Raw genomic sequence first — 20,712 nt, forward strand, 5'->3', positions numbered from 1 at the left:
CATCAAAGTGTAATAAAGTTATTGAAGGGATTTATTAACCTGATGAAGTAACTCATTAAATCCCTCAAATGCATTAATGAAGGAGGAAGTGTGGGCCTTTTGGTCTAATTGGAGATGAGAAATTCTGCAGCTGGGCCAACCTGATAAAAATGATCAGATATCCCAAATCACTTAGCTAGTAATCTGGGGCATTTCTATCACTACTCTGGATTTCTGCATTATTTTTCTGACCTAAGTAGCTCTGTCTCAGAACTCAATTACTTCTTTTGTTTTACTATGGCCTGAAGTTACATCTGTAAGTTTACAAGTTGGGAGCTGAAGCACACATTGGTCAGTGATGAGCTTCTTGCCCCATGAAGTGGAGAAGGGACATGAGCCAAAAGCTGCCTTTTGAAGTGCACTAGAATGGCAAACTGTTGCATATGATGGGGCCGTTACAAGCAGTGACTTGTTCAGGTACCTGTACAGAGTGTCTGCAGTGCGGGGTGAAGAGCACATCAGGGCCTTCCTTGCTGGCAAGCTGACAGTCTGCTCAGCAATGAGATGTCAGGTGAGTTTTGGCTCTTTTCTTCCAGCAGCCTTGGATTAAATCAGCCTCTTGTGTGAGATGTGGCTGGTGGTTCTTTTAAGTAGACCTGTCTGCTGCTAACTGAGTGTGTGGCTTGACCACACAACCTGCCTGGTACTGTTTTGACCGTGTGCCTTAACAGGACACATTGCTGTGTAAGACTTGGCTAATGAATGCAGAGGTCAAGCATGGCTGAAGTCAAAATGTTAGCCTGGGTGCACTAATTCATTTGCACAGACAGCAATCAGTATAAGCAATCTCTGCTCAGGAGAAAAATAAAGCTGGATAGTAAAAAGAGGATGCAGTGACTGAGGGAGGTCAGAGTGCAGCATGCCAGCAGGCTTCTCTGAGGATCAGCCGTGGGATCACCTGCTGCATTTCCAAGCAGTTTGCTATCCATTTCCTATCTGCAGAGCATCTGTTTTAAGCCAGAGCTGATCCCTTAAAGGTTTTTAAAGATTAGGAAAACCACTGCATGAGTACAAGCTGCACTTTTCCAGTTTGCAGCACTAAAAAGCTTCTAAGTACTCAGACAGCATTACTATTGGAGGTGCTGCTATAATGGGGTCTACCATATGGCTACAGCTGTGTGGCACCTGGGCCGTAAAAAGGGGAGCTCGGGAACAGACAATTATTTCTAACATTACTTGTGGTGTGGCTGATTTATGGTGGGCTGGAATCAGCAGCGTGAAATGAGGGTAGTTACAGAACTGTTTTTTATGATCAGGTGGCAGTATGTGGGCTTCTGCTGACTGATGACATTCACAGGACTAGGACATCTGAGAAAGAGAAAACTCTGGTTTCAACCCTCTGTCAAGGAGTTTTTATTAGGAGGTCTGAAAACATGTAATTTGTGTCTTCCTGGTAGTTCCTGTGCCCTGGGAAAATTGAAGCTGGTCTTTGTAGCATAAATCAATTAGAAGAAGGATGTAGGATGCCATTTTTGTTTTAGGCATGTATTTTTCATGGTTGCATTCCAGATAAAATGCTGTTCTGTCAGGGATTCTAATCACCTTTCAGCCATTTATGTAAAATACGTGTCTCCAAAAGAGGTAATGAATGCGATATCCCTGAGGCTTGAAGACTGCTGGGATGTGAAGTGCAACTGTAATGAAGTGAGATGTGGGCATTATTCTCAGGCATGAGGCTTCCCGCCACCACTGACTTGGCTGCCACATTGTATGTCTCTCTGAGATGTGGGAGACAAGGCATAGAATGTCCAAAGTCGAAATAAATTCACTCTACAATGCTTTACTATAAGGTCACCTCTGATGTAAGGCTAGTATTTAATGGCCACCAGCTTCATTATAAATCTGTTTTCATGAGCATCTGCCCTGCTGAAATTGTGAGTCTTGGGAGAGGTGGAAAGATTGATTTAAAAGAGACCTGTGAGATGAGCAGGTGGGGAAGAGAAGGGAGCAAATGTGTCATGTCGAACCATGACATTTCAAGTGATCTACACATCACTGCCCGTCTTTTGGACCTCAGCCCCTGCTCTAAATAGCTATTTAAGAACTTGGAATTGACAGCCGGAACAGGAGCCAAGACCTCCTTCAGGCTGGGCAGCATCTCCCCTTCCCAGGTGAGCTAGCTCCAAAGGAGACACAATATGCTGCAAGGAAACCTATCTGTTCACTCATTACTTCCAGCTGCACATGGACCCAGGTGGATGCTGTTCCTTGCTAGGGAATGCATCAGATGGCGATTTGGAGCTGCACTTGTTCTTAGCTAGAACATCACAAGAAGAAGTATTAATTTAAATTTTCAGTCATGAATTTCATTCCCTGCTAATGCTGAGAACATACTGGTTTTGGCATGAATAGGTTAACTGAGAAGAGAAAGCATTTGCCACCTTTACTTCTATTTGTAGAAATGAAGTGGAGCAGTTAACCAACATGCATTGCTTAGAAAATGTGCTCCCTACTATGTTCACGTAAAATAGAACTTCTGAAATAGGCACTTTTTATTGGTGCTTCTTAACTGTTGAATAAAATGTAACATCGAGATAAGGGAACACAGGCACGTTCCAGGCATAATACATTCTTACATTCTGAACATGCTGCTCTCATCTAAAGAATCCAACACTTAAATATGTCAATATCATATTATTAGTCTGTTACTGTGTTTGCTGTTCTGAAAGCGATGAAGTGAACATGACTTAGAATTTCAAAAAGCTTAAATAGAAAATCTATATAATTATTGAAGCAATACAAGCCAGGAAAATCGTAATGGCTTCCAAACTAGAGTGCATCTGACAGTCCCCATTTCTTAGCTCTCTGAGTCTTGTACAATTTTGTGTAAGTAAGTCTGCTATTTTGAGAAACATTAGCTCTTGTCTCTCTCTTTTACAGTCTGCTAAATAGGCTGTATATCTTCTAACCTTGCAGATGACAAAATGCACTCCTTCACCACAGCCTACACAGTGCTAGATCATTTCAACCTTTTTGAGTAAATGACACACAACTCTATAACTGCGTGATTAGGACCATAGATTACCAGATTACAGCTATAAATCTTCACCATAGCTACCACCCACTTGGCAGAAATAGTGAAGTTTCATCATTTATTCCCATATAGAAAACATGCTGTGAAATGCAACCTCAAAGGTCACTGGGATGGCATTTCCTTTTGTAGTCCTTAGTAAACTCACAGCTAATGCAGCAATTACACAGCCCAATTACCTCCATGTTGGCTTCAGAGAATTTCTTGTCCAAAGTCCGGACAATTGGATTCCACTACCTTCAGTTAATAAGTGAGGTAGACTCAGCTATTCATACAATTGTTAGACATTTCTAAAACAGGCTATTCGAGCAATAAGGGCCCATCTGAATGAGGAAGTTGTGCCAACAGAACTTGAACGGGGTATTTAAGTAGCACTAAAAGGACATGTGCAGAAAAGCTGCATGGGCACTCTTATTTCAGTGCTAGTTTTATCTAAATTAATCTGTTCCCATTCCACCTAAATCCTACTTAAATGGAAAACATTGTCCAGCTTTTTATATACATATATTCCCCATGAAATTTGCATATATATACATCTATAAAAATACAAATTACTGTTTCCGATGCAGTTGCTCAGCTTGTGAGCTATAGTCACATACTCAGCATTTATTTAAGATAGACTTTGGAGACATTGTACAAACTAATACATTTCCTTTGTTAGCTAACAAAGGGGTTTGACAAGCTGCATAGCTTTCATTATAACCACATTTATATTATAGCTGCTAACTTGCGAGTTACACTATTTAGGAAAGCTAGAAAAGGAACTGGTATAATCTACTTATTTGGCAACAGTCCAGCACTGATACATGCTCTTCAAATCACAACATGTTTGACTGAAATGAAAGCCAATTTTTAGAAAGGAGAAAAGCTAAACTGTAATATGTTAGAAGGGGCTGTATCGCTATTACAAGTTCCAGCTCTTTGTTCAGTTAAAAAAAGAAGATAGCTACATTTTGATACTAAGCATATGGGCGTTATTATCCCTTTTCCCTGCTCTCCATTTTGCTTTCCTCGGAGGAAATAATTGGTAGAGCTGCTTTCAAGAGCTTGAACTGTAGGTACCTGACATGTACCTGCCAGGAGTTGAGCAGAGTAGAATGGCATTTAACAGTGGTCCCTGTCTGCCTGCCCCCTGGAAAGGTTTGCTTCCAAAACAGGAGGATTTTGTCTGGTTTGTTTTGTCTTTGCAGGTCACTTTCCTGTTTATTTCATTTATACCCCATCGGCATTTAAAATGATGCCTGCTGGCTTTAGATGTATTTCAGCTCTCACCAAAATTAGTCTAGGTCATTTCTCCTTTTCTGAAGTAGACAAAAGGAAATCTCTAATTTATGGATAGCCCTGAATTCCATCTTGTTTCTGTTTGTACACTCACGTGCGGCTATTACCAACAGTAACAGTGACCTTGGATCTTATTTAGCATTGCCTTTAGGTTTCCAAATGTTGGAAGAGACATATAGGTATCTCCTTTTTGTACAAGGGATTTGCACCACCTATGTCCAAAATATCCTAAATGTAGGAACCCTTCAGCATGCCACAAGTATTTGCATGGGAAGAATGCTGGAGAGTACTAAGTGTAGCCTAGCCAGTGCAGCAGGATGAGAGATGGTGGTTTTGAAGATACGTGGCTATGTTACTGGTGGAAAGGTTTTCTCACTGCTGCTGAGACATTAGCTGTATTTCTGGCTTTGTGTTGGAGTATCTGTGGCTTTGGACCAGCATCTGCTTTCCCATTTTAAAACTGTATAAATAAAATCACATAAGCAGAAGGCAAAGCTTAAGAGGAGCAAATAAAACTATTAGATTAATAAAATGTATAAACCTGAGAGAGAAAATTCAAAGTCAACTGCATAAGAAGAGCTGTCAGCTTTAAGGAGGGAGGTAATGGATTATATGTGAGGAGAAACTTCTTGATGAGAGGAATAAGAACTGCTTTAGTAGTTTAAGCCCTGTCAATAAAAACGTTCCAAGAAAAGACTGTGATAATCTGTAACAGGGTTGGAAAAATACTCCTGCTTGCCTACAATTCAGCCCTCATTCTAATGATTGTCTGATGTGTCCCACAATCCTGCAATTAATCCGTCACTGTCACAAGTACCAGGAATATAATATACTCCTAAAATAAGCAAATTAAATTTCTAAGACAAACTAATCTTCTTACAGCAGGTAATTTCAGGATGATAATTCATGCACACAGCATATTTTACTACTAGTGATCAGTATTACTACTACACATCATCTAAACATATTAACAAATACAGTAAAATAAACCAGCTTTTTTCCTGTCTCTAATACTTGGGGTTCACCTCTGGATTTCCATCCATTTCAGTATTAATATGGAATGATACACATAAACCTAGCCAAGTTTTCACATTCTTGCCTCACAAGACAGAAAACTATTCAATTATTGTGTTTCATACATTGAAACCTCCACCAGTCTCACCAGAAGAAGTGGGACTGGAAATGGCCATTTTTTGTGCATGGTATTTAAGAGAATTGTACATTGGTGCCCTCTACACACACTCTGTAGAACTGCATTACTTTGGATTGGTTTGAAATAAACTTGAAAACAGTATGTGATAGATTTAAATAATTAGGCAGTATTTCAGGAGCTGGATGAAATGAATGAACCATTGCAATAACACAGTTATATTTTACTAGATTTTAAAATGCCAGAGAATTCTATTTTCCCTGAGTAGAAGTGCTATTGATTCAGTATTGCCACCACCGATTTACAACTTTTTCTGCAAAACTCTGTTTTCCCTAAAAAGAAGTGTCCTCCTTTCTAATAATATCTTATTCCTGTTAAGTAGTTATTTTATTTAGAAAATGACAAATTCAGGAATCTACTTTAAGAAAAAATAAAAATACCATTTTTTTTAAGCCATGGGCATATACAGGGCGCAGAAACACAGTGCAGCAGTCCTGTCTTGGCTAGGAAACCTTTCAGAGCAGAAACTTTTTACCATCTGGTTGTAAGACACCAGTGAAGTAAACAGAATGAGAGTGAGACTGTAACTGTTTGGGAGGACAGATTATTAGATAGTAAAAATAAAAAGTGACTTACAGTTGAACCAATGCACGTGGACTGGGCTTCAGACTGCCTTGAAGTCAACAGTGGCTGTGACTTACTGGTGAGAACTCAGGTGATGAGGACCTAGCAATAACAAACACCATGTGTCAGATACTTAAACAACAAAAAAAGCTTGTTTTTAACAAGACCCAGTAGCTGATGGGAATCAAATGATCAGTCAAGCCATGTTAAAAAAAGCACTCCAGCTATCCATTTTAGCAGTGAGTCCCCTCTACCATCCATATGCTTCATGCTATATAACAGCCCCAAATCTGCTGCCTGAGCCTTCTCATCATCCTGGATGACAGCAGGCTTACACTACACACAATGGTAAGATGCTCTCACAACTGTATCCTGACACTTTTAAAAGTGATGTTTGTTGTTGGAAAATCATGCAGAGGAGTAAGTGTTATATGAGGAGCCTAAATGGAACCCCACTGTTTCTTTGTGTGCTTTCCCAGCTAACTGCTGACAGACAGCACTATTAAGCAGTCATTAGCACCATGGCTGAAAGCTTGGCTTCTGCTGATAATAACAGGCAATTCAATATTTTGAGCCTGTGTAAGAAAGAGGGCACCTAAATGAGAATAATGAGGTCATTCTATGACATGCCTGAGGATATGAAACCATGGGTAACTTTTTAGCCCGCTTGAGATGTGAATACATTACATTCAACTATGACAGATTATTTCTAGCCTTCAAAAACAAAGCATCTTCCATTAAGTCCCACAATACAACACAGCAGACACAATAATCAAAATACCAATGCCCCCATAAAGCACAACCTTCAAAATAATTCTGTGTAAGACAATCAAAAAGAAAACATATGTAAGGACAGATAATGTGAAGTACAGCAAGGGCTTGAGATAGTGTCAGGAAAACAGCAAAATGTAATAGCAAAGTTTAAAAGGGTTCTGTGATAAAAAGATTGCTTCCAATTCCGCACAATGTTTTCTTTCAGGGAATGAGATGCATGGACTATTTTGGCTTTGAAAAGATGAACAAACTGAAATTTTAATTTCAGACCTGCAGCTTGCTTGGAGCAATTCTGTTTCTCTTAAAACAGGCTCACTATCCATTGCACACGGGCCCAACATTTCACAGCAGGTTTTGCACCACAGGGCTATTTCAAGATTCTTTGTGTGATCAAGCAGTCTGGGTTTGAGTGGGCCTATGCTGTAGCTGTCTATTAGGCAGGACATTGTTCTGCTTCCTACCTGTATTAGCCCACAGGTTGTATTAGCCTAAGACCTGCCTAGGTCTATGGATTAATACAGTTGAGTTTATTGGTCAGATTTGCTGTTTAACACTCTCAAAGTTTACAACAGCAGTAGGAAAAGTCTTCCTTTTTTTCTGGATGTTCTCCAAGGTTTCTTCCTATGTTTCTGATTACAGAGGGGTGCTCTGGGAATGTTCCTGAGCATGCAAGAGTGTTACACAACTTTCAGGCTGTGCTACTGAAGAGAGAAGCTGCTGGCCCTTAGCTCTCTTTCTTCTTCTGGGAAACTCAGTAACTTTTGCTAGATGTTTGTGCATCTAGTTTTGCTTCGATTTTATTGTATTTTCATTTTGTGTTGAGTAGTGTCATATGTGTCTAGTTAAGGGAGATCTGTGAAATACCACTTCTTTGTATTTAGCTTCAGCTTCTGTATGCTTGTTTAATGTTAGCACTTAAATGCACAAGCACAGCTGCTAAGAATTCAGTGCTCAGCTTTGGGAGCTCACTCCTGCCCTGGGCACCCATAGCAGGTGTGGCTGGTTGAATACCAGGGGGTGTTGCCTGCACTGGGGAGGACCTTTCCTTTCACTGGCTGATGCAGCATCACCTTCACATACCACGGGGATGGGCACAGGGTCCTTTCCTTGGGAACCCCTGAAAACTTACTCATAGAGGCTTAAGGGAAAGGAGAGTGGTTGTGAGAGCAAGGGCAGGTAAAAACACTTTGCTCTCAGAGACCTCTGCTTACTGGCAGGTGGTTTCTCTTTGTGCCCATACATGAGTTATCCTAGAGGGAAACCAACTGGCAAGTTGCTTCTGTTCCAGTTTCTCTGCTTTTAATTTCCATTTTCTTGGTATTCTTGATTTTTCACAAAGGATTAACTTGGCGATTCCATTTAGACTGGAAGAAAAGCTTTAATTCAAATTATTGAGGGACTTTACGGGCTGTGTGTTAAACTTTTTTACTTCATCTAGCCCTCAAGCTTATTAAAGTTGTTTTTTTGATTAAAGATTAATGAGTGATTGCTCTTTTTTAGTGGATACCTTTCAGATTAAGCCTCTTCAATATTATAACTGGGAGTAAGATGCACATGTCCTACCTGAAAGGTGATTACACATAGTGTTTGTTTTATAATCCTAGTGTTTATTAGATGTTTGCTGGTTACAGATTATCAGCTCAAACATACCTGTTAATTCTGATTACCTCTAATCTTGAATCACTAACAATTCACCCTGAATTTGAACAAAAGACTGTCCCAGAAGAATAGGACGGTAGAAAAATGGACTGTGTCATGGTATCTTTTTGGTACATAATAAACCCTTTTAAAATACACCATAGATTTTAAATACATTGGTAAGTCATTAGCAGAAAGGATAAAATGAAAAAAATGGGCAGAAACAGGCCCCGAGAGCTGCATCTGGAAGATTTTGACTCATCTTTATCATAGTCCTGATTTACACCTTGGGCAGGCTTGTTTTCAAAGCTGGAAAAGTGGTTCTGCTGTTCATTAAATTAATTGCATAAGCCATGATATTTAAATATAACAAGTATTCATTAAAGACTGTAAAATCTGTGAAGTTCTATTAAAAGCCAGCAGCTAATACAGACTGTCATTGCAGGAGGCAGGTCCGGTTTCCAACATCAAGCAGTGGCTTAAGCTTTACTTGTATTTCAGACATATTTCTTCATTATGCACTGGATTAATCTGCTTCTGCATTTGGCTAGGAGGAGTAAGAGATGACTCGCTGGGAGAGATTTCCCACTACTTTAACTCTGTGCCTTTATGTCCTGAACCTTTAGATTTCTACAGCATGTCCTGTCGCATTGTGTGTTTCTAGAGCCCAAGCAGTCAAAATTAGGTCACACAGGAACGTTAGATCTTAATATTTTAGGTCTCAATCTTAGTTAACCTTTTTTTTCTAATCTTTATGTTTACGGGGAGAATTAAAGCTGTACAGAAAGACTCCAATGCTAAATAAATGTTAAATAAAAAGAATTCAGATTGCACTGTTTTCTATCTCACAATTTTTGGGTCAAATACGGGTATTTTAAACAATTTGAGTTTTTGTCATCATGAGACCAGTGAGAAAGTGCTCTTACCAGAACCTAATCTGCAGAACCTTAAACTCCTTCTAAACTCCTTTTAAACTCTTTCATTGAATGATTTTATTTGGCAGAACAAAGTAATTGTTTGTCTCAAGTACAAAAATGCTATTGAGAAGAAAATCAAGCTGGTTTGGAATCTGCAAACTTAAGAATTCTTCTCTTCTGGATTCCATTATATCCAAATCATCTTAATTTTTAAATGGCTACATAATTTGGATCACAACGATTCTGAAGTGCTGTAATGGGCAAGAGTTCTCATGAAAATATCCCAATGCCAACTCACTGCCATGTTACGACACTGCTGTCCATGAGAGGTAATTATGACAAGGAGGATAATCTGCCAATCATGAGGGTTGCTTTGTTAAGCTATGACTTTTTCCATTGATTTTAACAGAACAGATTTGCCTTTCTAGAAGAATATTTTTGCAAAGGAATTAGGTGTCCAATAATAACTCGTGTGTTTTTTTTTCTCCTCTAGTGTTCATAATGGCTTCTGGGCTTTTGGTTTACCCTTTTGGTTTCAACTCTGCTACTGTGAAGAGATTCTGTGAGAATTCAGACATCTACTATGCAGGAGACTGCCAGATTGGATGGGGGTATATGCTGGCAATTGTTGGGGTCATGTTGTCTGTCTTTTTGCCATTCTTTGCAAAATATGCACCAAAAGAGCACATATCTCCAACTCCAATACCTACTATTTTATAGTATTTTATTACTGTTTAAGAACAGAACATTCCTTTCTACAGGCAATGGGCAGAAATTCTTATAGCACTTCCATTTAGCTGTATTGCTAAAGAGAAAAAAGGAGATGGGGAAGAGAAGGTCAGAATCACAAAGACCAAAAGTGCATTGATAGTCTTCCGTAACTATGAGCAGCGAACACTCTGGAATTGAAGATTAATCAAAAATCAGCCTTTATACTGCTCTAAACATATAGTGGCATAATGCCTTAGACAAAAACAATCTGTTTATCCTCAAAACATCTGTCTACCTCCCAGTTTCTTTTGTGTCTCAAACTTGTAAGTCTTTTAAAAGCTTCAGTTCACTTTTTATATATTACTGTCAAAACTTTTATGAACCCAGTAATTTTAAAGTCAGTAATGATATTTTGTTACAATTATTTTGATTAGTGAAAAAGCACCTGCTAGTAGCCACGGCCTAAAATTAAGCTGAATATCTAAAAGGGATTGTATACAAGAAAAAGGTTTCTTTTTAATCTACGTATATTACTAGCACCTGCATATTGCAAGTTGTCAGCACACTCTTTAATACTTATCTTCAAGATTTAGACATCTTCATGAAGATTTGCATAAAATTTAGATTACATTTTTTCAGAGAGAGATATCCGACTACTTCCAAAGGCTTCATGATGGTTTAATAGTTTAACAATAGAGAAAAAGTATTGGTTTTCTGTATTTCTTAAATTATCATTTAGGTGAACTTTACAAATTATTTCAACTATTATAACTGGAGATTTGGGGTTTTGTTGTATGTTTCTTAAGGCTGAAAAGAAAAATCTGTTTATGAAAATGCCCAATGGCCCTTATATGTAATTAAAATACAAGCCAGAATGAACTAGATTCTAATATTTCCATTTCTATTAAGAGCCCATTATTGTAAAAAACAACCCCAAAAGTGAAATGCTACTGAACACAATTAATAAGAATCTCATGCTGTGTCAGAACCTGTAAATGGCCATATTTCATGAGTTTGTATGTGAATTTTGTGAAGTATATTTTCACAATAGCACTGAATTCATTACTATCAAGCACTGAAATAAGTGCACTTGATTGCCTTAAGCAAAAGAAACATTGGGTTCTAATCTCACCCCACTGTTAGGTTTTTCATTTAAATTAAAATTGAATTCTAATTCTATGTTCATCTTTATTTTGTATTATTTATTTAACAAAAGAAATAATCACATAGATTATATTTAATTCAGAGCTGTACTTCTTAGTTTTGTATTTTGGCACAAACCAAGTGATCAAATTTATTATTCTTCACTTAGCTGAGTCCAACTGATTCCTGAATTTATTTTTTTCCTGAATGAAAAGGGTACATGAAGGGACAGACAGAGACACATTGAGGATGTATAAGAAAACTCAAACAGAACAATCACTGTGTTTTAATAAATGTCAAAGACTTCTGCAGCCTTGTTTACATTCCTCACCCTTCTAAACTTCAATGGAACATTGCATTGTTTTCCAAAGCAATTGTCTGTTGTTACATTTTTATGCACTCAAAGCAAATCCTGTATGTAAAAGTAACAAGTTCCCATATTCGTCTGAAAGTGAGATTTCAGTGTGGAATTAAGTACACCGAGAGACAGAGACCACAAGCTATGTGGGTTTGCTCACAGTGACTAAGGAATTAGATCTTCCACATAGATAACAAAATAGATTGAAGGAATGCCACTAAAGTAAGAAGAATAAATTTCAGTCACTTCTGTATAGTAGTGTACTTTTCAGTAATGGGTTTTCAGTAATGTCACTTTTTTTAATGAATGGCTGAAATTGATAATGTTCATAAAAGAATCAGAAAAGTGAGGAATAACGAACAACATGTAAAGAGAAAATAATCATTGTGAAGTACAGAGACAGAGATGCAGGCTTTTCTTTCCTAACCAACCTGTGCCTTTACTGTAGAACCATTATACAAGACAGGATCAATATGGTTAAAAAAACCCACCAACAATCAACCAACAACTGGAAAATGTTGAGTGATGTGTATAAACTGTATTATGTAGGGGGTTTCTGTTTTGTGTAACGTTTACGACTGTTCACTTACTGTTTCACTGGAAAAAGTGATTTGTTAGTGTAAAGTAAAAAATTGTTCTGCAAAGATCTAAACACTTATGGAAAGTAAAATTATTTTAGATTTTTATTAACAGCCATAACATACATAAAAGACACAGATGACCTATTCCTGTCATATCTTTCACATGTGCAGAACTGGAACCACCAGACAACTGAAATCAGAAGGACTGCATCACTGATGCCACGCACAGATGCTTGCAGGACTGCTCCCATAGTTGCAGCTTCCTTTGTAGTTTTAAATTACTGTTACAGTGGAGTCTTACAATTTACAACACTGCTGCACCTAACCCTTTACTTCTTAAAACTCAACCTCTTCTGTTGTGAACATCGTTCAGCTTTACATCCTGTAATATTCTGCATCTTTTATGAGTTAAGCTAATGCTTCCATTTGGAACTTTCTTTAATATTTTATAATATATAAAGGAAATCAAATATATGTATATGACCTCTACAACTGGATAGACAAAACTCCCCTTGAAACACCCACACTCAGAACCAGCTTAGAACAGAAGGAAGAGATGATAATACAAGTGATTCTTAAGCAGTTAGTAAAGCACATAAGCACATACTTTAAATTCTCAACTGGAATCTTAAGGGGGGTGTTGTTAACCACACATATGCTAACACTGACAGATCACTTTTTTAAATAAAGACTGTGTGTTAAACTGTGTAAAAGCATTTTTCTGTTAGAAGTCAAATGGTTTACTGGACCAGGTTCAAGTTTTATTCTAAATACCTAATTTTTTAAGTGTAACTAAAGGCTGTATTTTCCATTAATGTGTTTCTGCGTTGACTAGATGGCTCCTTTTTAGAATATTAACTGTTTTCTGTATTTGACTTGTTGGATACAATATTTCAATTATTTTAAATGTGAAATTTCCAACTGCCAACACTGTATAATAAAATAAATTTAAAAAGATATCACACTGTTCACTGTTTTCTTGACAACTCTTTTGTTTTACAATTCTCAATAGATCTGGTACAAAGCTTTTGAAGTAAGGGAACTAGCTAAGGGAAAAGGAAAAAGAAACAGCAGGAATAATCTATGGAAGTCAATGCTTGAAGGCAAAGACACATAAACATGCATATGGACTACCCCTCATGAAAGATGTTGCTATGGCAAAAGCAAGGAAGTTCTGTGTTCAAATAATTATTTCTCCCCAACTTCCTCAGAGTCCTTGGGCAATCTTCCTACAGCTTCATGGTCTGTTGCTGTTTTATACAGGTGTTATACTGATTATTTATTTATGAAAAATGAATCAGATAACATATCAACGGGAACCATATGAATACCTAATATATACAGATGCATCCTGTGAAGTCTTTCTGTATCATCTATTATGTTTATTTCTAGAAAAGCTTTTACACATGTTCTTGTAAGCCAACAAAGGAAAGGGAATCTGTTAGCTGGAACTGAAGTTGAATAAAGACTACCTTCTTACTTCCTACCAAAAAGCAGCTTTAATACAACATGTAGAGTCAAAGAAAACTTTGCAAAGAAGGATATAGTCAACATCTTGAAAAAGATATTGAAGGAATTTCTAAATATTGAAGAAAATGAAAAGCAATGGCAATCTGAATTAGGAGTGATGATCTTTTTTGAAGCCACTTGCACTACTGCAAAGCTTAAACATTTTAATTCAGGATTTCTCCAGTAAAATCTAATGTACTAGCTAACAAACCCGTTATTGCATATTTAACTGGGAAAGATAAGCTATAAAATGTAGTAGTGAAAACAAAACACTGTTACTAACCTTTTTGTTTGTAACTGTTACTAACATTTGTTTGATAACACAGTATAGTGCTATTTAGAATTACTGAATCAGATTTTCAGTATTAGTGTTGGCAAATGCTTTAGGATATCCAGCCTTTACTGGTAATCATTAGTGAAAACTGGTTCTGGACAACCCTTCCGACTTCTAAATTTCATTCACTGTTTTGACATACGTTGTCATCTCAACATCTGCAATTTTAACAAATTCCTGGAAAGTGTTTTGTTCTTGAATAGTTGCTGGTCTTACAGAGACACACTTTAAAATGTTCTTTTTTGCGTCATAGTTCCCCATGCACCTGTGCACTCGGCCTCTAATTAGTCTTGGAAGCTCCCGGTCCTTCATCAAAAGCATAATAAACAAATCAAAAAATTGTATTGCCTAACAGAAAAGCCTTCAAAATGTCTGAAGTCTACATCACAGATGGAATTAAAATAAGTTTTTTGTTATCAACTGAACTGAAAGTCCCACGTGTTTTGCTGAAACAGAAGTCTGAGGATGCCTGAATATAGTTACTAGATTGTTGCTCTAAATCAGGCTGGGACAAGATAGTATAAGCATCCAGCTTCCCTTTTACATAGTAATTTTCTGTTTTATCAGAACAACCTATTATTAGCCTCATAAATTAGAGCTAGTGGTGTCTGTGTTACATACAGACACAGAATACTTACAATTTCATAAAATACACAAGGCAGACTCTCCTTTCCATCCCTCAAAAGGAAATTCTTAGCCCCGTATGCTCCAGGTGTGACTGCAGAATCCAGGGTGCCTGCAGTATGCACCAAAAGATAAATCACAATGTAAACATCAGAGCGGTACTAAGTATAATACACAAAGATACCATGACAGCATCTACACACCAAAGCACTAAGAGATAGAAAGTTAGCACCCACTTTTTGGGAGAACTTGTGCTGACAGCTTTGGAAGTTCCAATATTATTATGTGCTTTACACAGTCTTTCAGCACTACAGTTGTATGTGTCTCTTTAAACTGCGTGACTAAATGTGGTTTTCAGAACTGTCACTGTAAACAGGTTATCCCCTCCTTAGGCAGAGCACAGCACAATTCTCTAAGTTTTTCATATGCAACTCAACTTTAAATATTTGCAACCTGGTCAAAATAATAGCTTTTTAGGATGCCATTACATTGTATATTCTTACCTTGATTTAGTCATTCCAGTCTTTCGTCATGTTCATTTCTCAGATAACATCAATTAAAACCAAAGTGAAACACACTGAAAGCCATCTGTGTTTAAAAGTGCTCCAGATTAGACCAATTGTATTAAAAAATACTGTAAAACTGTACCTCTCTAGAGAAGGTTCCTATTAAATAGGAAAAATTATGGTAACACATTCCAAAAACAAGGAAAGAAAATGAACAGGATAGAAAGAGCTTAAATGTAGGGGAATGACCATATTAATTTTGCACCTATTTTAGCCACCTTTGATAGCTGAATGGATGTCCCAGCAGGACAATCAAAACGCTCAGGCCAGTATTTCGTGTATTTGAGTATTTCATGCATTTGAGTATTTCACCTATTGTTTCTACAGTTACTTAAATTTTCTCTTGGCTATTGTCATACCATTATTACCAGTTATAGCACAATCTTCCATGCTTACCTAAAACTTCAAATAGCAGTGCTGTTTTATAAGCATATTGACTCCAGTGTCTCATACTTTCAATGACTGCAGATATGATACGCAAAGAATTCTTTTTTTCTTTAATTTTTAATTGAGATGATGAAAATTCCTTTCAGAGGAAGATGAAGACTCAGGTCAGAGGTACACACTCACAATTTTAAAAGACACATAGACATTTAGATATTACGTTAAAAATCCAGTATTTACATTAAAATCAGTCTGCAAACAACTCCCTGCCAATTTATATGATCCCACTGAGGACTGTAGGTTACTATAGTATGAAAATCTCAATTCTAAGTTTTCTAAGATTTAAGGCAGCCAGGGCTGATGAAAGCCTCATCTTCCCTCAGTTTCTTTTTTTTTTAACTGTTTCCTTCATTGTATTTTCCTATTAACTCTCTCCATAAGTTTACCTGACATTTGTCTTCGGGAACACAGTCAAACTTGTTTTCATTTATTTTATTTTGCTGAATATTGTAGGTAAATTTATATGCCAGACTATGATCCTGCAGACTTCTTGAAACAGTGTTAGGTTTCGTTGGCCATTGACCTTTAGATGTTGATGTTTGGCTGTTTTCTGCTGTTTTCAGATGTTGAGATGAATTATGGTTATTATGGGGGTTTTGCTGCTGAACAGTTTTCACAGTATTTGAAAGGTTCTCAAACTTTTGAATAATTCCACTCTCAGGTCTTGAATCTTTTGTGTTACTTAAAGGAGCATACCCATTTCTGTTCCAGACTTTAGTATTGAGACTCTTCTCTTCTGCCCTGCAGCACAACATAAGGTAGTTCAGTATCACAGTATCTATTCCGAATACTCAGATATGTAATTAAAGTCTGTTAAAACAACCTACATATTGTTGGTTTAGCTTTAGAAACATCTGCTAAATATTCAGACTCAAAGCACTAGAGGGTACACTAAAATTTACCCATATACAGGGCAGCGATCACACCTGTGCTTAAATCCAGCTGAATTCAATAGGCCTGAAAGGCTTGCTCAGTTATTGTTCCACCCTCTATAAGAGATCTTTCTGACCTAAGATTCACAATTTTTCCATAACTCTCAAAAGAAGAAAGCTTTCTCCTGAGAGTGATATTTCCAAATTCTTCTATAACCATCACAGAAGAAACCATTTTAAAACAAACTCTAGACCTGACCTTATTATTTCTAACACACTTTTTTATAAAGGCACTCTGAAGTTTCTTCCACCTCCATTCCATTTTGCCTTTGAAGGCACTTGTTTGAAACATTCATTTTCTTTTTGCCATTGGAAAGGAATAGGAGGAAACAAAGAGAGAAAAAGGACAATTATAACATTGCTGGAAGTTTTCCAGCCAGCTCTAAGCATGTGAATCTGTAAGCTTTTCCTTGGTTTGTACAAGCACAGTGTTCACAATCATATTCAATTTTGATTAAATGTTTTGATATAAATTGCCCTAATGTGCACTGATAGAAACTTATTTGAATCTATTGATAAAATTGGAAAGTGGGCAAAACTTTAAGGAAAGGGGAATCTCAAAAAAAATACATCTAAGATCAGCGAAAATCAATCAGCTTTTATGGCAAGACTGAATTTTAGGCCTGACAACAAGGCTAGATATTAAGTCTAATTAATAGACCTCATTAGGTACACTGGAAAGATACTGGATTGCTGTGGGTTTTTGCTTGTAAACATAATGTAATTATTTAGGACTACAGGGATGATCTGAGAATTGAAATGGTCTCTGAATGCTACAATAATGTGGAAAAATCTAAGATATATTTTCACATGTGAAAATTTTTGTTAAGGAAAGGGCAATAAAAATTCAAGATGCCACCAACCTGCAGGCATACAAGTTTTTTCCAGCATTTGCTAAATAAGACTTTGATACATTTGGTGATTTCATAAGGGAAGGAGCCATCAAATGTTCGGTTTGGCTTTCAAAGGTAAGTTTAAAGTATCAGTGACACAGTAGCAGCTTTATTGTAAGAGACACATGGATGATAGTTTTTGAAACAATTAGTACCCAAATAAAAATTAACACACAACAAATAACATGCTTTTACATACCCACTGTTTGCTGCTTTCTGTAATTCAGCCACCTCTGGGTTTGCAGATCCCCAGCCTAATTATGAAAAGGCAAAGGACTGAATACAGATACAAACTGAAAAGATAGGGCTCCTACTCTTCATCTGCTTGATGTTCCACAAATTGTCTCACAAAGGAAGGGGAAGGGGAAAAAAAGGGTGAGGTAATGTGATCCTTTGATATCTGTAATTATAAGGCTACTTCTAACAAGTACGTTGCTTCTCCAGACAATGGTTAAGTTACAGACATTAGACTTATTAGGACAGACTCCTACTTTATTATAAATAAACTTATTTATTTTATTATATACAAAACATAATTAAAGTACTAAAGGCAGAATTCTGCATCACTCTTCCCAAGCACAATTTGAAGAAAAAGTTCTCTTCTGAATTACAAGAAAGACATCTTATAAATGTTTCTTCTTGTAACACAGGACTTGAATGTTGATTGAAATCAACTGAAAACAAAAGGTCAGAGTTTCAAGAGACTCTATTTAAATGCCAGTGCTACTTCATTCTCTAACAGACAAAGAGTCAAACTCCCTCCAGGCACAAAGTATAGAAAGCTCAATTGTATAGAGGAGAAAGAAATTTCCTGGAGGACATTTTTTACATAATGAACTTTTCAGAGATAAACATAATGGATGCATATAGTTCTTGATAAAGACAATGTCTAATTTAATAAAATATAATCATAAAGTTAAGCTCTATTTGGATGTAGAGCCAACTAAAAAGGAAAAAGAAGGTATCTTATTTACCAAATGATGTGGGAGAAAAGTCGTAAGTATGAGTCCCAGAACTGATTCCTTGCTCATTTTTAAGCGGATTTGAAGTTAGGGGCTGCCTATTTCGTTTTTTCTGATTGAACAGAGGTACAGGCAGATAACCTAAAATTAAAATTCAAAAAATACTATACCAATAGCAAAAGGAGACACAATCTACATATAAGATATATCAATAAAATTACTTATTTTAAATCCCCCATAGGAATTAATGAAATTAACACATAACAGACCAGCCACTGCCTCACAGAATTTATATTTCCAACCCTCTGTCCTGCAAATAATCCCATGAATGAAACATTTCCCTCTGACCAGTGCTCTGACCCCATTCAACATCTTGCCCTGCTGCGATAAGCCATACAAGTCCACTTGGGCAGTGGGGCTCTAGGGCTGAATACTGTATAGCCTCATGAATATTGCATGTGTGCGTTAACATACATATATATATGCGTGTATATATATAAGCCTAATGAGGCATGAAAGGTAAAGCACAAAAGAATGCTTGGTACCTGCTGTGGTGCGAGTTGGAGCGTCAGCTAGACTCCTTTTCATTTCTTTTCTCCGTCTTAACAGGCAACAGTGTATTGATTACTCCAAATCTGCTGTATGGAAGTTAGAGAAACAAAGTAAACTAATTCATGTTGTAATACCCAGATTCTACATGGTTTGATGTCAGTTTAACTCTCTGTACACCCAGTTGTACTGGATTTAGAAGATCCAGGGGTACACAAATTTAACATGCAATTGCTCTTCACAGATTAAGGGCCCAAATGATTACATTTCTGAAGTCAAAGTTGCATTCTCTCCTTTAAATGCTGTAAAAATACTGAAATCACTTCTGAATTTAGATGTACATACACATTCAAATACAAGGAATGCTTTTTAACTCCTGAAAAGAGAACAGTAATAGAAAATGCATACTTCTACCTCGCTGCAAAGTGTGACGGCAAGGTATATGGCTTTGGTATATGGCATAAAAGCTGATTTAACTATTCTGTGAAAAATTAGTGTCACACTTCAATAAATAAACTTCTTCTCTGTACTTTATGGTACAGACCTAAAACCTTGAGCCAATTTTGTTACATATAAAATACTTCACAAGTCAAAAAACTTGATTATCAGCCACATATTATGAACATAGCATACTAAAGGTAGTTTGAAGTATTTGTTTTCTGATTAATCTATTTCTATAGTAAATGTCTATGTATTACTGTGTACATCAAGGACACTACACAGGCTGTTGGGTAGCATTAGTTGCTATTCTATCAAAGTTAGTTACTGGTTCATATTGCCTCTAGCATCATACGAATAACACCTCATACTTGTGTGTATAAATAAGACATCATCTCTACATTTATTCTGATCTGGCAGTTAATCATATGCAGCTGTTAAAGGTTTTGATAAGAATGAAGCACAATTATCTGCTACAGCTAGACTAATGGAGCAATTTACACTTTTTTTCCTGTTAGGGTTTGGAAATGCACTGTATTCGTAATTGACTTATGTCAATTGCATGTGTGACAACATCAGAGCAGCTTTTGCTTTAAACTATACTGCTAGCACTATGCAGCCTAATGGCCACCAGCAAGTGACACACTTGTAAAACAAAGACCTATAAACCTGACCTTTCAGCTTATGAAGCCAGATCTGGTGTTGCACAGGGTTTTAGACTGCATCACTTTCCTTTCTGTCCTCTCTTCAAGAGAAGAAGCCAAAACCCAGAGCTAAAGCTATCGAAAACAGTTACCTCAGGATGGAGAGCAGGAAACACCAGGGTTAGCACCCGCAGCAGCACCAGCCCCGGGGTAAAAGAGTCTGAAGCCCCGCTGCAGCCCGAAGGATGCGGCTGAGGTGAAGCCCGCCAAAAATAACGGACGAGACAATCCCGTCCTCGCGCCTGAGCGAGAAAAGGGCGGGAAGGCGCTGACAGACCGCGCTCCGCTCTGCTGGCGCGGGCGCTATTGGCCGCCGGAGGCCGCCGGTGAGGGTCTGCCCGCCCGGCCCCAAGCCGGGAGAGGGCGGCCGGGGGAGCAGCAGGAACGGTTAAATGGGTCTTCTGTGGGGTTTAATTATCTCCGTACCCGTGGAACTGGCCCAGGTGGTGCCAGGTTCAGCACGTGGAGATCCCGGGGCAGGAGCTGGATACCCACAACTGTGTGAACACA

At 37.5% G+C, this 20,712-nt stretch overlaps 2 protein-coding genes across 2 annotated transcripts in view; one reads left to right on the top strand and one right to left on the bottom strand.

The window, feature by feature from the left end:
* Positions 1-10,174, top strand: part of LHFPL7 (LHFPL tetraspan subfamily member 7) — a gene marked incomplete at both ends in the record, with an annotated part of 59,086 nt that extends 48,912 nt beyond the window's left edge. The window contains one exon of the mRNA XM_080630234.1: positions 9,948-10,174. Coding sequence (XP_080486360.1) covers positions 9,948-10,174 — 227 coding nt within the window. The remainder of the gene's footprint in view (positions 1-9,947) is intronic.
* Positions 10,175-14,204: 4,030 nt separating this feature from the next.
* Positions 14,205-19,099, bottom strand: SPATA22 (spermatogenesis associated 22; the record flags this gene model as incomplete). Its single annotated transcript, XM_080629893.1, has 8 exons — positions 14,205-14,396; positions 14,729-14,826; positions 15,677-15,806; positions 16,111-16,465; positions 17,520-17,615; positions 17,749-17,803; positions 18,524-18,652; positions 19,057-19,099. 8 exons carry the CDS (start codon positions 19,097-19,099, stop codon positions 14,205-14,207), a joined length of 1,098 nt encoding a protein of 365 aa, XP_080486019.1.
* Positions 19,100-20,712: the final 1,613 nt, after the last annotated feature.

This window comes from Psittacula echo, assembly GCF_963264785.1.
Source record: "Psittacula echo genome assembly, chromosome: 15".
In the NCBI taxonomy this organism is placed as follows: Eukaryota; Metazoa; Chordata; class Aves; order Psittaciformes; family Psittacidae; genus Psittacula; species Psittacula echo.